Below are 17231 nucleotides of genomic sequence, written 5' to 3'. Positions count from 1 at the left end.
TATTTTTAATTATTTTAATAATAATTTTTTATAAAATACAATAACTATTTATTAATTATTTACAAACACTTTAAATTTTAAATATTTATAAATTTAAATTAATTTATAAACACTAAATAATTTTCATAAATGAAAGTCAAACACATCCTATCCATTATCATGTTAAAAATAAAAGCATTAAATTTGTTTTAACTTATAACAAATTTATTTAAAGAAATAAAAATAAATATAATTATATAGGAATTCGATAGAATTCTTTTCCTACAAATGGCTAATTTTGTGAATTCGAACAAGCCCAATTTAGTCGGCTTGTCCAACACCAAAACCCAGGTAGCGACCCAGCGAGGTTTCTCCAGTTTTCTCTTACCATATCAAAATTTACATTGTGAATGATCTCCATACAGAAAACCCTAATCCGAACCTAGGCACGTATGCCCTTTTGTCTACCAATGGAGGACACAGACGGTGGTCTCAGCTTCGACTTCGAGGGGGGCCTTGACTCTGGCCTCACCAACCCTACCGCCTCCATGTCCGCCATCCCTTCTGACAATTCCGCCGTGTCTGCTGCCGCCGCTAACAACAACTCCGCCGTCGCCGCTGTATCTGCTACGGATCCATCGGCACCTGGCGCCAACCTGCCTGGGCGGCGGAGCTTCCGGCAGACCGTCTGTCGGCATTGGCTCCGCAGCCTTTGCATGAAGGGCGACGCCTGCGGCTTTCTACACCAATACGACAAGTCGCGAATGCCTGTTTGCCGCTTTTTTAGGCTTTACGGAGAGTGCCGGGAGCAGGACTGCGTGTACAAGCACACCAATGAGGATATCAAGGAGTGCAATATGTATGGCCCACAACTATTGATTTATCCTGCCACCCCTAATGTGTTCATTCCATTGGTTAGCTTAATTATGTGTTGGTGAACTTATTTGTTCTCAGTGTGTGTTTGATGCATTTGTGTTTTATACTTTACTAATGGTCATGTAGGTTCTCTGGGGATTGGGGAGCTAACTGAGGAGTTTCTGTTGTTTTCTGTTTAGTGATGGATGATTTGGGTTTTTTATCAATCTCTTATTAGTAAGAGAACCAGCTTTAACGTCAGATATGATTAGCAAAGAAGTCTAGCATATGCTTGGTGTAAATTCTTGTTGTTGCTGTATTAGCTGATATATTTATGCTTCTGTTCTTAAATCTGGCATTGGCTTTGATGGCGATCATAGGATATTTTTATATGCTTATGTATGCCATGCTATCTTTTATATGATTTTAAAACTGATGAATGCCTTAAATGGAGAACTCAGTCAACTCCCAGAACTCAGCAACAGCCGTAAATCATTGTTTTCAGATACATGTTTTTGCATCTTGATAAGGTTAAAACGATAAGGGTGAAAAAATCGTTTGTTTTTCTTTCTAATTCTGATACAATTTTTAATACAATCAGAGCAATGAATTTCATTCTGATGCAATTTGACACATTTATTCTGGAATTTTAATTTCTATATATGGACAGGAAATTTATAGGATGTAGGATTTCAGTTTGTGGAGTACCAGTAGCACCATCATGCAAATAAGAACTTCGAATTAGTTCACAGCTAATGGAATGCTTTAATTGCAGGTACAAGTTAGGGTTTTGTCCAAATGGTCCTGACTGTCGGTATAGGCATGCAAAATTGCCTGGACCTCCACCACCTGTGGAAGAAGTCCTTCAGAAGATACAGCAATTAAATTCTTACAATTATGGATCCTCAAACAAATTTTTTCAACAAAGGGGTGCTGGTTTTCAGCAACACACAGATAAATCTCAGTTTTCGCAAGTTCCCAACAATGTGGGTCAAGGTGTAGCTGGAAAACCCTCAGTTACAGAGTCTACTAACGCACAGCAGCTTCAGCAGCAGCAGCAGCAGCAGCAACAACAACAACAACAACAAGGACAACAGTCTCAACAGCAAGCCCCTCAGGCCCAAACAAAAAATATTCCAAATGGTCAGCCTGTTCAGGCAAACAGAATAGCAACACCTTTGCCTCAAGGAATATCTAGGTGTGTTCAGAGTCCTAAGGTCTTTAATTGGGTTATGTAAATCAGTTCTTGTATTTTGTTTGGATATTGTTATTAAAGTTATAGTGACAATACACGATAGTTATGGTGGAATTTTTTTTGTATTTAGTTTGTGATCAATAATCATCTAATGAAGCCCGTTATTACCTCAAATGTAAGAGGCAACAGAAACTTTATTTTTTTACCCCCCTTTTTCTCTCTTATGTTTTTGAAATTTGGCATAGTTTATCATTTATGGAGTTTGGTGTAATATGCTGCTTTAAACATTCCCAAAACTATATTTTAGCAATCATTAATGCTTTTACATTGAATCTTACTGATCTGAGTTAAATGTCCCTAGCTCTAGTAGCCTCAGAGGCATCAAACCTCAATTTATTACCAAAAGGGTGGCAGACATGGGATAGTGGCGCCATTCCTTTATGTTACTTTTTCTCCCTGAGGTGTGCATCATCCACACAAGTCTTTCTATTCAATTGACACCAGAGTTCTTGTCCAGTTTTGCCTAATTATCTCATTTCATTATATGAACATAGTCATGGAGTTTTAACTGTTTCCAAATCTCAATTTAACACCATTCCTTTTTGTTAATCTTTTTTTTTTTTTAATTAGATGTATAGAGAATAGTCTTTATGTCTCTTATTATTCGGAAATTTGAGTCTTTTTCAGTGTTTATAGTTCAGATTATCAGGATATACCATAGTTATGCTCGTGGAGGGCAAAAAGATTTGGATATTTCTTTTTGTTGTTGTATGCTCTACTTTTTTCTCATTTAACTTGCAATATATATATTTTTTTACAGTATTCGCCTTTAATTAATATATAAGACATGAGAATCATTAAATGTAAGTCTCTGCCTCACATGTAGGCACAAATTTTAATTTCTTAATGCCCTCCTTTTCCTTATTGCAAATGTCTGCTGTAGGAACACCTTACTGCAATGTAATGTTTTCTTAGGCTGTATCTTTGCATGAAATTATTAACCTTCAACATGTCAGGTAACTTGCTCATAAATTGAAGTTAAGCTGAATGTTTTTGGATTTTTTTTTTATTATTACTAATATATTTTTTTTTCTTTCAGTAATCGTATGTTAAGAATTATCTAAATCTTCATATTTTGATATCTATTTAGATATATCCATAATGAGATCACTTAAAAAGAATATGCAAACATACATTGTGTTTTGTTCAGTTGAGGTGCATATTAATTAATAATGCTTATGGAACAGTTGCCTTATAAGTGTCAGTGCATTTGGTAGCAAACAATGGTCAACTGTGCATTTGGGTTTTCAGTTAGAAACAATGGTCAACTGTGCATTTGGGTTTTCAGTTAGAAACAATGGTCAACTGTGCATTTGGGTTTTCAGTTAGATGACAAAGAGAAAAAGAAAGTCCTAAAATTTGTTTTTATTCATTAAAAAGCAAGTAAAATGATTCCTGGACAGGAATCTGATGATTGCTTAGTACTAAACAATATTGCAAATGTTTATTTGAAGTAGAGGCTTGACTCACCAATTAAGACTTAATTCTTTAAATCCATTGAGTTTTGCTCCTTGTTACTTGGCCAAACACACATCCAATTTGGGTTAGGTGGCAAAGCACAGTAAGAGCTAGCCTTCTCTCCTCATTGGATATCAGGTTCCTTTTGTTGGTTATAGGCGATTTAATTGTGAACTTCAACTTACAGCTTCAAGCTACAGACTTTTAGAGAATGCTCGTATCTTTTGGTGGCATTATTTATCCAGAAAGATGCTTTAGGATAAGTTTATGCAATTTTGCAGTACCTATGGGTGATCGTATTCATTTCATGATGTGCAAACGATGAAGCAGGTGAGCAGTTTAATGGATAGTTTGGTAAACATTGGACATAATATGAATTAGAAGGAGAATGTTCAAAATACAAGTTGCTTATACCTGGAAGATAATTGATTCGAAGTGCTGAGAGGACTTAGTTCTTGTGTGGGAAGAAATTCATAAAGATACTATTCATACAAGATAGAGACTGCCTGTATTCTTAAGGTCAGTATGTTGGAGACCTCACTAATTGTTTATTTTGGAACTCCAGATCATTTCCATAATGAGGTTATTTGAGCAAAGAATCAACCAAAAATTCAGAATTTATGGGATGATCATGATCCTTTCAAATATATTAGGATTTATACACTTAGTGTAGAAATGAAAATGGTTGGGATTGGAGTTGTTAGTTTTACCATGTGTGGATAACTCTAGGATCCAGTAATAGTAGATCATCAACTTGATCTAATCTTTATTGATGGTTATACTTAGTATTCAGAAATTGGAATTAAATGTCATTAATCTGTTGCTTGAGAATATTGATGTTTGTTCATTCAAATAGCATAGCAACAGAATACAGGCCATTACTAGAAGAGGAGGTTAGAGTTTTACATTTACGAGTGAAATTTTTTTCAAGAGCTTTGGGCAGTAGTTAGGATAAGTTTGACATTAGGAAATGCCTGTGATGTTAAAATCTTGTGGAGTTAGCTGTCAGAGGGATGTGGAGATCTACATATTTTTATTTGGCATCAAGGGCTTTCTATGTCTCTCATGTATCTCAGTTTGCACATTCATTTTAAGTATGTGCTTGCATGTCTTCATTTTTTGGATACAAATTGGTTATTTATTATGTGTTTTCTATCATGCTATTTGCATGATTTGTTCACCACCTTAGGAGATTTGGATTGCAGTAGTGCTATACATGGTTTGGTAAGGATTATAATGGTAAGTTGTTTGGTTTTTTGTGGAGTTAGAACTTTGAAGGGCTCAATCTGTTTGCTATTTCAGAAACTATCTGAAAAAAGAGATGAAAAGGAAGAGCAGAGACTGAGTACCATCATCATCAATGTTGCCTCGTGTCTTTACTTGAGGATGGGCTAATCTTTGTATGGTGTAATGTTGAATGTCAGACATTGAAATTGAATGAGGAGAGATTAGAATTTTTTGTTGGCGTTGCATGTATTTTTTTGGTGGGAAATGGATCATTCTGGATAAATATTCTGTGCAATGCTGAAGTTGGTATGATGCTTCAGGATTGTATTTTATGGTGAATTATAGGCCTATTTGTGTTTCCTGTGGCTTGTCTGGTATGTGATCAATTTCTAGCAATGGTGAATATTTCAAATTTTTGGGATAAATGCTTAGTTGAGTTGAGTTGGTGAAAATTTAAAATGAAGGGAATCCCCCATTATGATTATGAGGAATATGCGTTCAAAAATTGTTGGTTTTCAAAATTCTGGTTTAGGTATTTTATATGCCAATTGTTGGAATTGAATTTTTGTGTGCATGATTTGGTATAGAACCCATCGAGAATAGATGTATCAAATCAGACCCAAGTTCCTAGATGAGCGGATGGTCTTTTTCTAGGCTGATGCACATTGAGACATTTGAAAAACATGACTGCTTACCACTTAATTTAAGATATGGTTGTTAGTTATCTTGTGTAGACATTGAAAAGTTTTTCTTTCTTATATCAATAATTTATTTTTGCAATGTCAACATCTCTTCTTTACTTTTTCTGTATGAATACATGTTCATTAGAGTGTGACCAAAGAGGATTGGCTAATTTTAGTATACAATTTTTTTTCCAAGAGGAAATTCCTCACATGTCCTGAATGCTTATAACTAAAGATTCACTGTGGTTTTATGGTTCACCACCAGTAATAGTACGGACTAGTTCAGTTCTAAAAAAATAGGTATTATGAAGGTACAGCTCTTGGTCTATTTGAGCTTGCCGTTGTATAGGATATTAGGCCATGCTATACATGGAGTTCTTTTGGTTGCTAGGTAGAACTGCTATTTAGCTTTGTTCCCCAATGGTTACTGGTATATGAGTTCATATTTTTTTACTTCTATTACATTTTACATATTTAGTGCCTGTTAATCTTCTCTACCACTCATCACCTTTTTTCAGTTAGTTTGAAATTTGCTTTTAGTAACAATTTGTTTTGCTTTACTTATTTTACTTTGATATATATGGGGCCCTAGGTATTTTATTGTTAAAAGTTGCAACCGTGAAAATTTGGAATTGTCTGTACAACAAGGAGTTTGGGCAACTCAAAGGAGCAATGAAGCTAAACTAAATGAAGCTTTTGACTCTGCTGAAAATGTGATTTTAATTTTCTCAGTCAATCGGACTCGACATTTCCAGGTACTTTTGGGATATGATATCCCCTAGTTTAATTGTGATCTTCTTAAAGTTCCCAATAAATAAATAGTTTGGATTGGTTTTTATGAGTGGCTCCCTCTTAGCTTTTGGCTTTGAAACTCCATCATGTTGATCCAAACTACTTTGTTTTGTTGGAGGTACTAAACTAAACCTGAAATTATCTATGGGTGATAGGGATGTGCAAAGATGACATCCAAAATTGGTGCTTCCATTGTTGGGGGGAATTGGAAATATGCACACGGAACTGCACACTATGGACGGAATTTCTCAGTCAAATGGTTGAAGGTACCTTTTCTTTTTGGGTATGTTTCCCTTGATGCTTTGATGTGTGTGTGTGTGTGTGTGTGTGTGTGTGTGTGTGTGATGATTGATAGTCTTTCAGTTTTGGTTTGAACTTAGGTTTAGGATTTCGGACTAGGTTACGTAGCAACTCTACCATATTGATGGCTTTCTCTTAAATAATTATTCAATTTTGCTTGTAGAAAAGTTATAGTGTAATTTATGTTATAGAAAGTCAATTATTTCTATCTGGAAAACAAGACTTCCATAAAGAAAACAGTGGAAAACAACTTGGAGCTATTTTACAAATTCTAGTTAAATTTTGGAAAGTTGAAAAATTAGTTTTTCAATTCTCTATTTGGAAAATTGACACATGTGAATACAAAACTTTGTTTTCAGGTTTTCTTAGAAAATTTTTTCCAAAAAACTACTCTAGTTTTGCACTAGTGAACAAGCTCCAAAAGATCCCAAATTTTTATGTCAAGTGTGCATCCTGCCAATTGTGCCCTATCCATGGTATGGTTTTGTGCATTGGATGCTTTTTTTATGTGACTGGAGTACTCCTAGTTTTGTTGGATAGTCATAGAGCTTGTTGACTAGCACCATAAGTAGATTCTTTTATGGGATATCCTTTTGTATGCTGATGTATTCTGTAGCTAATGACAATTTTTTGTTGTCCAGTTATGTGAATTATCATTCCACAAAACTCGCCACTTGAGGAACCCATACAATGAGAACCTACCTGTGAAGGTACTGTATTGGGTTCTCAATATAAAGCTAATGTAATGTTATGATCAACAATTGTTCTCATGATGTTTTTGCTGTTCGTCATCTTTTTTCCATGTTCATCTTCTTCATCTTTTGTTCCTCTTACACCAAACACATTATTTTTTTTTGCTCATATTATATATTTAAATTGCTTTAAGAAATGCAAACACAAAAACACTCATGCACATATGTAAAACTGTTTCATTGGATATTTTTAGCCTATCAGACTTGAGTTTAAAATGGAAGCATCATCAGTTTGTTGCATGTTGCATCTTGTCATGTCTGTTTTTGAGTTGAAGATTGCTTTAGGCTTTTATTCACATGGGGCTTATTTAGGCTGCAAGTTTGAGTGGGTGACCTGTTATCAACTTGCAAAATGCTTGGGCTTACTAAAAGCACATGTTTGAAATGGATACCACTAAGCCATTTTAATGAAATTAAGTATGATTCTCTGGCATTAATTATATCTACTTGAAATATTCATGTGGAACTACTTTAATTTTAACAATAATGTTAAAAGTGCAAAAGAAAAAAAATGCTTGACAAATATAGGATGCAATGACATGAGGATGTTCAAAGGTTAAAATTTTAGATCCTCTTTGGTTGTGAGGATTCTTTAGGCAACGCTGCCTTAGGTCATATGGGAATTAATGTTCACTGTACAGCAGCATGGGTTATTTTAATAAGTATTGTAGAAATTTTATGGTTGTGCTGCGATGGGCTGAGTTATAATTTTTTTAGTCCCAAAATTAATTTATTAGGTTTTAAGTTTTATTAGATCCTAATTACTCTGGTTGTCAAATAAAAAAGGAATATTCGTTAGTCCAAGTCTTATATGTATAATTATTAGGAAGTCCAAGCACTTGAAGGTTTAGGACTACATTGGAGTTTATAAATACCAAATCTTGTAATTCTTTGTTATTACATTTAAAATGCATGAGGTTTTCTTAAAAGGAGTGAGTCCTAGATCCTGCGATTGTGAGATAGTAGTTTATTTTTGTTTGCTTAAAAAAATTTGCGAATAGTACAAGATAGCAAAGAAAGAGACAAAAAAGGCAGTTAGTCAAGCAAGAGCGCAGGCCTTTGAAAAGTCATATGAGAAACTTGGAACTAAAGAAGGGGATAAATATATTTATAGATTAGCAAGAAGGAGGGAAAAGAAATGTCAAGATCTCAATCAAGTTAGGTGCATTAAGGATAAAAAAGGAAAAGTGTTGGTGAAAGTTGAGGACATTAAAGAAAGATGGAGAAATTATTTTGATTATCTTTTTAATGATAGTCAAAGTGGTAATAGCGGGAATAATTATACTAGAAGGATTAGATCTTTAGAAGTAAAGGAAGCACTTAAGAGAATAAAAGTAGGTAAAGCCTGTGGACCTGATAGAATATCAATTGAAGTGTAGAAGTGTTTGGAAGATTTGGGAGTAACATGGTTAACTAAATTGTTTAATAAGATTCTAAACTCAAAGAAAATGCCTGATGAATGGAGGAGGAGTATTTTAGTACCTATTTTTAAAAATAAGGGAGATATACAGAGTTGCTCAAATTATAGGGGAATTAAACTTATGAGCCATACTATGAAGTTGTGGGAGAGAGTTGTAAAACATAGACTACGTCAGGACGCTTCTATCTCTCCCAATCAATTTGGCTTCATGTCCAGTCGTTCAACTATGGAAGCGATCTTTTTCATTAGAAGCTTGATGGAGAAATATAGAGATGTAAAAAAAGATCTACGCATGGTTTTTATCGATTTGGAGAAGGCTTATGATGGTGTTCCAAGAGATATCTTATGAAGAGTGTTAGAACAAAAGAGGGTATCTATTAGATACATACAAGTGTTGAAAGATATGTATGAAGGAGCAACTACTATTGTGCGCACAGTGGGAGGGTACACAAGAGATTTTCCTATCTCAGTTGGATTATACCAAGGTTCAGCTGTAAGCTCTTACCTTTTTACACTAGTTTTAGATGAATTGACGAAACATATACAAAAGAGTATCCCTTGGTGCTTGATGTTTGCGGATGATATAGTTTTGATAGATGAGACACGAGAAGGAGTCAATAGAAAGCTAGAGCTTTGGAGAAGTACTCTAGAGTCTAAGGGCTTTAAGTTAAGTAGAACGAAGATAAAATACATGCATTGCAAGTTTTGTGAAGGCCGAATTGGTGATAGGGAAGGAGTTAGTTTGGATGGAGTAGTATTGCCCTAAAGTAATCACTTTAAATATCTTGGCTCAATTCTTTAAGTAGATGGGGAATGTGAGGAGGATGTTAGTCATAGGATTAAAGTCCGATGGTTGAAGTGCAGACGTGCCACGGGAGTTTTATGTGATCGTAAAATTCCCAATAAGTTGAAAGAAAAAGTTTACCGTACAGCCATATGATCGGCCATGTTATATGGGTGCGAGTGTTGGGCACTGAAGGAGTCGTATGTGTCTAAGATAAGAGTTACGAGGATGAGAATGTTAAGTTGGATGGGTGGCCATACTAGACTAGATAAAGTCCGTAATGAGTATTAGAGAACAGGTAGCAGTGGTGTCAATTGAGGATAAGTTGAGAGAAGGGAGATTGAGGTGGTTTGGTCATGTGAAGCGTAGACATACAGAGACTCCAATTAGACAAGTAGAGAACATTAGGTTAGAGAATAGAAAGAAAAGTAGGGGTAGACCCAGTGTTATTAAAGGTGTGAGAGGCGCCAGGCGAGGCGGGGCGCTCCTTTGCCGCCTCGACTGGGTTGCCCCTCTTGGCACTAGTAGAGTCGACGCCTCAGGTTGGCTAGGCGAGGCACGAGGTAGGTGAGAGGCGTCGCCTTGGCCTCGCCTCTTTCAAGCGCAACAGTACCCCTTTTTTATTTTTTTAAAACAAAAATATAAAACCCTAAAGATTTACCTGTTGCCGACAAAAAAAAAGAGAGCTGCATCTAGGTGTGAAAATCGAAAATCAAAATTTTTAAAAACCGAACCGATTGATAAGAGCAAACCGAACCAATAAATATCGGTTCGGTTTTAAACCGATCAAACTGAAATTTATAAAATTTCATATTTTTAACATTAAATCTAAATAATAAAAACATAAAAACAAAAAAAATCTTAAGGTTCGGTTCGATTTTCTTTGATTTCAGTTCGGTTTGATTCGGTTCGATTCAATTTGATTCGATTTTTTTTAATTTTCTATATATATTAATAATTTTGGTTTTTTTGATTTTTATGAAAATAGATTAATCGAAATTATCAAAATTATAAACCGAACCGATTAAATTTTAACACACCTAAGCTGCATCAACTCCAGGAGCTGCGTCAAGTCTGTCCAATCTAGGTATCTCTCTCTCTCTCTCATCTTTTTCTTCCTCCTCTCTGTTTCTGTTATTTTCTTCCTCCTCTCTGTTTCTGTTATTTTCTTCCTCCTCCGTTATCTTCTTCCTCCTCTTCCACTCTTTTCTTTGGAACGCAGCAGCACTGCAGTAGTTTTTTTTTTTTTTTTCTTCTTTCCTTTTCCTTCTTCTTCTCCTCCTCCCTGGTTGGCTTCTTCCTCCTCTATTTGCCCTGTTATGCTTTGCACTCGAATGCACTTACAATAGCTTTTGCATTTTTTTTTTGCCTTTCCTTCTCCTGGTTTGGTACTTTGGTTGGGTTTTATTAATTAGTTAATTATTTGCTATTAATTTAATTGTTTTACCTTTAATTTTTATTAATTAATTATTTAAATTTTATGGATATTATTGAATTAATTATTTTACTTGTTAATTAGTTGATTATTTAACATGGGTATTGTTAAATTAATTATTTTACTTATTGATTGGTTGATTATTTATTATTATTTTTAGTTTGATTAGTTTTACTTTTTATCTTGTTAATTAGACATTAGTTCTCATTAGTTGTTTATTTTACATAGAAATTATTATTTTATTGTTAATTTGATAATTTAACTTTTTGTTCTTATTAATTAATTAATATAAGTATTGTTAATTTATTTGTAATTAGTTTTACTTTTTGTCTTGTTAATTAGTTATTTATTTTATATAGGAATTATTAATTTACTGTTATTTATTATCTATTTAAAAGTATGAATTTTTATTTTATAATTACACACACATATATATATAATTTAGGCAAATAAAGTTATGGCGCCTTGCTTCAAAAAGGCCCTCGCCTCGCCTCGCCTCGCCTTCGCCTCTCGCCTAAGGCCATAGGGCACTCTATCGCCTTAGTAACACTGGGTAGACCTAAACTGACTTGGATAAGAGTGGTACAACATGACTTAGAAGTATTACACATTTCCGAGGACTTAACTCAAAATCGTTTAGAGTGGAGAAAGAGAATTCATATAGCCGACCCCGAATTTTTGGGATAAAGGCTTAGTGGAGTTGAGTTGAGTTGAGTTGAGGTTAAAAAAATTTGCAGTCATGTTTTGAGCCATAATTTCTTTAATTTTACATACTTAGATTTTCTTTGTTTCAGAAGAGACTTCTTGGCTTAGATTTTCTTTGTTTCAGAAGAGACTTCTTGGCTGTTTTACATCTCTAACATTTTACCACACGTTTTTAGCTATCATAATTGTTTTAATTGTGGATATGCTTATTTGGTGCTACAGGTAGAGTCTAGATATGACCTCCATCCCCTTGTAAATTATTGTTATACTTTGCTTGATTGCAGATCAGTAGAGATTGTCAGGAGCTAGAGCCCTCAATTGGCGAGCAGTTAGCTTCCTTACTTTATCTTGAGCCTGACAGTGAACTCATGGTATGCTTTTCTTTTCGTTTCTTTCCTTTTCTCTTCATAAACCTAGGTAATAATGTGAGATCACAGGCTAGATAAAATGAATAAGAGGAGTATAAAATAGATGAGTGCATGTCTTGTTTTGAGAGCAATTCTTACAACTTTGTATTCTGATTTAAGTTTGGTCTAACTGCTAAATTTGAAAGTTTGGTCAATAATTACCCAACTTCAGCGTAGCATAAGAATTGTAGCAATCCTGAGGATTTCATGCATATCCAATTTAAAATTGTAAATCAATAAATTGTCTATCTAAAAGGAATGAAAACAGAAGCAATAGTCTGTAGTCTATACTCAACAAAAACTGACACTTTGATTGTGGTGCAATCATAGTTTTGAAAACCGGGTTGGACCTGTTGGTCGGACCGGTTTAACCAGGAACCGGAGCCTAATCCGGTTCGGTTTGCTCACAAACCCTCACTTTGATAAACCCGGCTTGAACCAGAATAAACCGGTTGCATAACCGGTGAATTGGTGATACCTGACCGGGTTTAAACCGGTTGGTCAGGTTATTGATCAAACCAGTTGTTCTGTTACTCATAAAAAAATACTGAGGCACATATAGTGAAGCTGGAACTCGATCTCAGGAACACTTGCATATTGCTGGGCATGTCACACCAATGGAGCAACTTCATCAGTTTGACATTATGCTTCTCTCAATACATACACACACACACACATATTACATTGCGTTTATTCTTTTTAGAGTGTGTTTGGTAGGGATAAATATTAATGAGGTGAAAAATTAATATAGTTTCTTTAAGTATCCAAACAACATTGATAACGGGTTAAAAAGTTGCAATGGTAACAATAAACCCTTGTTAAACACCTCCTTAATGTTGTTACATTAAATATTAATATATAGTAAATAACAATTATTAACTTAAGATAATTGTAAAATAAATGTTTCTCAATTTTACTAACTTATGATTTAAATAATTAATGGTATTTATATTTTATGTGATGGTATTTATATTTTATGTTATTAATGTGTTAATATAAATTATTTTTTTTATTGTTTCATACAGTCTTAATACTTCAAAATGAATTTTTATTAAGATGAGTAAATTTATTACTATAAAAATATTATCAAATTGTTTTTAAATAAGTTAGTTACACGTTAAAATTTAAATAAATTTATTTTAGTTAGTATTTATAAAATATATTAAACTACTAATTATAATGATATATTATTTTTACTATTATTCTTAAAGAAATTAATAAATATTTAATATATACCGGTTAAACCCTGGTTTAACCCTGATTGAACCTTAAACCCTTAACCCTCTAGTTCACTGATCGGGCTGGGTTTAAAACCCTTGGGTTCAATAGTAAGAATTTCTAAAATCTGCATGCACGTATTATTGCAACCAGAGATTGCATGCAGTTAATTGCTTTCTCAATTTTCTATTTGAAATCAATGATTTTATCTCAATTATACACAATCTCACCTAACCTAAATCTGTTAACTCTATATATCAAGATTTGTTTGTATAATAATATTATCATGTTGCAATATAGCGACAGAATTCCTAAGTTTCATATTGCATGCATATCCAGACAGCCACAATTTAAACTAACACCTTTAAATTGAGGATATAATTGACATTTAAAAAATAGTCACAGTTGCAAATTTGACCAAAGTCTTAAATATATTTGGTGTTAGAATTTTAATTTTTAATGATACAAGAAGATTTTGTTCAATAGGAAACAGGAAATAATTACAAAGAGGATACGACATTCTCCATGTTGGCATACTGTGAGGATTTCGCTTTTGAGAATGGAAAAGTAATAAGCATTTATTATCATTTGACCTCTGCATTTAGAATGCACAGGAAGAAACTGATAAAAATAAGTTGCTGGTGACATAGAAATGTGTCTTGGATATCTGTCTTATGGAAAATGCAGGTTTTTAGGTTTTTCAAAACTGGAAATTGAGGGGGTGAATCAGAAATATATTTGGTTCAAAATTTGAGATCTTCTTCTGGTGGTTTTCACAGAGCAATCCTTTCCTTCCTTACTTCTTGCATTCCATTGTCTTCAAATACTTCTAACGTTATGAACCCTGTGATTATCCTTGTTTCCCCCCAATAGAAGAAGATAGAGGGATTTGTCAGGATTTGCCCCTCCTTTTTAAAACCAATTTCATACTGAACGTATGGACTTTTTTATGGCACTTTGGCAATTGAATAGGGGGAGTAAATGTGTGGAATTATGGGCCCTAGCCAAATGTCAAGGCCATTTTTTTTATGGTAATAATGATCATGCAGAAGTGTCTGCTTTGAGTTGGGCATGAAGTTGATGCAAATGGATGATTTTCTGCTGGCCATCCAACCCCAAATTAGATGGTTGGTTGGGTTTGATAATCATATTTGGTAGAACTTCTGATAAGTGAATATAAATTATATGATCTACTTACTATTGGAAACAACTTCACGAACTGCATTTGTTAATGGTAGCAAGGCTAGTTGAATCACTTTGATATTCTGCAATTTTTTTATGGCGATGCAGAATTCTGAGATTTCGTGAATATCTTATTGATAAATAATATCCTGTTATACGATGACATGGTGTAGCATGCATAGTGGTTTCATCTCAATAGAAAGTCAAAAAGAATATATATAGCTCATTCAGTAGTGCAACAATTTGGACAAAAAAGGTTTGTGTGCTTTGGTTATTACTGTGTGTAAAGCATCACTTTAATAGAGTACGTACCATATTCAAGATTTCAAGTATTGAGTTAGCTCTATTATTTCTTTACACTGGTATTCACATTATGAGCATCTCAAATTAGGCAGCAGTTTTTCTGTCTATAATATTTCCAATCTTTCATGGGTGGCTGTGGATGTCTCTTCCTTTCCTATTATCACTGACATGAAGACTGATTCCTCTCCATGCTTGCAGAACAGCTGTGAAACAGCAATTGAGGAATATATATGTAGTTTAGTAGTGAGAGTGAGATACAGGCTTTTGGCTGAACTTACTATTTATATTGATAGAATAGCCTACTTGAGTAATGATGGTATGGCCTCAATCATTGTTGCCGTGCATTGTATAGGTTTCAGCCTTGCAACTCTGCACTTAATCTAATGCTAAGAGATAAATGAATCTGATTGCTGATTGCTTATCTCCTTGGTTACAGGCAATCTCAGTTGCAGCAGAAGCAAAACGAGAAGAGGAAAAAGCAAAGGGAGTTAATCCAGACAATGGAGGAGAGAACCCGGACATTGTTCCGTTTGAGGACAATGAAGAAGAGGAAGAGGAAGAAAGTGAGGAGGAGGAGGAGGGCTTTGGTCAGGCTCTTGGACCAGCAGGTCAAGGGCGAGGGAGAGGCAGGGGAATCATGTGGCCTCAGATGCCACTGGCCCGTGGTGCTAGACCCATCCCTGGGATGCGAGGTTTTCCCCCTATGATGATGGGTGCTGATGGCTTTTCTTACGGACAAGTGGCACCTGATGGTTTTGGAATGCCTGATCTTTTTGGCGTTGCACCCCGTGGATTTACCCCGTTTGGTCCAAGGTTTTCTGGTGATTTTACAGGTCCTGCATCTGGCCTGATGTTTCCTGGGAGACCTTCCCAACCTGGGGCTGTGTTTCCAACTGGCGGATTTGGCGTGATGATGGGTCCAGGACGTGCTCCTTTTGTGGGGGCAATGGGCCCAGCTGCTACAAATCCACTTCGAGGTAATCGACCAAGCAGTATACCATTTCCACCACTCTCTACGCCATCGACTCAAAACAGCAACAGACCAGTTAAGAGAGATCAGAGGACAGCGGCTAATGATAGGAATGACAGATACACTACAGGATCAGACCAAGGCAGGGTTTCAGTTGGTGGACCAGATGATGAGGGACAATACCAGCAAGAGGGAATAAAGGCTTCTCATGATAATCAATTTGGTGCAGGAAACAGCTTTAGAAATGATGAAAGTGAAAGTGAGGATGAGGCACCGAGGCGATCAAGGCATGGGGAAGGGAAAAAGAAGCGACGAGGCTCAGAGGGAGATGCAACTCCAGGCTCTGATCACTAAGAGTGTTACTAACTGAGCTTGAGAGTGGTAAAGGATAACTAATTTGCAAGGCCAGGTTATAGGCAAATTGACCCATGCTGGTTGTAGCTCTTACGTGAAAATCTAATTAAACTCTTTGTTCCCATACCTGGATTGTGTTTTGTATTTGAAAGTCTTGGGGGATGTGAAAAGCATTAGCTGTTATATTTTTTCAGTTTTTTTTCTTTTTCCTCCATTTTTCCCCCCCTTTTTTTTGAGGGGACCGTTTTTGTTGAAGTTAACATGTTCATTACATAGCCAAATTTGTGTATATCTGTATCTTAAAATGAATGGAATGTTGGTGACTAATGCAAATACTGTTTTTTGGAGGGTAAGCCTCTTGATTCATCATCTCATTTCAATGATTCTTGATATTATGTTGTATGGGAATCATCCTGGCAGCCGCTATATTTGGTTGGCGAGTATGGTACCTAACTAAAATATCTATCAAGGTTTCTCAAGTCAGTACCTCTATTGCTTTGATAAGCTTCAGCGTCCTCTTGTTGATAGCTTTGCCTTTAATATTGGAAGAGAATCAAAGCAAACTTAGTTTGAGCTGACATATGAATTAGTTTGGCATTGAATTCATAAGGTAACATATGAAATTTTCAAAAACAACAGAAAAATAAAAAGAAAAAGCAATAGGTTCTGTGTGATGTCTAGTGGTATATAATTTTTTTCAATTATTGTTATTATATTTAATTCATGTCCAGTTACAAATATTACCTTAAAACTAAATTACTGCTTGAATAACTCCCTGAATTGCTCTGCTAATTTAGAAGATATTGGTTTACTAATAAAAATAAAATGAGTGTTTAGGTAATGATGGGCTTTCAAATCCCAAATTCTCTCCCTGGGAAGGATATAAAAAGAATGGAACACAACCAAATTGTTGCCAACTGAAAAATAAATGAAAGTTGAACAAATCTTTCCGACAAATAAAATTATATTAAAAATATATTCATTTCTATTATTATATTAAAAAAATAAAAATTTTATCAAAAGTTTATTAAATCTGATTTTTATATTAAATTTGAATTTAAAACTCAAAGAATTGATACTAGTCACAGTTATTAACCAAACAGATAAAATGGATTATAAACAAATATTTTTTGTTAAAATAAATATTATTCT

General features: G+C 34.7%; 1 protein-coding gene across 2 annotated transcripts; it reads left to right on the top strand.

Moving 5' to 3' along the window:
* The first annotated feature begins 247 nt into the window (after positions 1-247).
* LOC110644938 (30-kDa cleavage and polyadenylation specificity factor 30) lies at positions 248-16445 on the top strand. Of its 2 annotated transcripts, XM_058132196.1 has the most exons (7): positions 248-838; positions 1610-2032; positions 6050-6212; positions 6405-6515; positions 7191-7259; positions 11930-12016; positions 15192-16445. In XM_058132196.1, the coding sequence occupies exons 1-7, from the start codon at positions 432-434 to the stop codon at positions 16077-16079; spliced, it is 2148 nt and encodes a 715-aa protein (XP_057988179.1). In that variant the 5' UTR covers positions 248-431; the 3' UTR covers positions 16080-16445. The 2 variants fall into 2 exon arrangements, with proteins under 2 accessions (XP_057988179.1, XP_057988180.1); XM_058132197.1 differs by lacking the exon at positions 7191-7259.
* The last annotated feature ends 786 nt before the right edge of the window (positions 16446-17231 follow it).

This window comes from Hevea brasiliensis, chromosome 13 (assembly GCF_030052815.1).
Source record: "Hevea brasiliensis isolate MT/VB/25A 57/8 chromosome 13, ASM3005281v1, whole genome shotgun sequence".
NCBI lineage: Eukaryota > Viridiplantae > Streptophyta > Magnoliopsida > Malpighiales > Euphorbiaceae > Hevea > Hevea brasiliensis.
The sequence above is the reverse complement of the archived record's forward strand: the minus strand, read 5'-3'. Positions and strand labels throughout refer to the sequence as shown.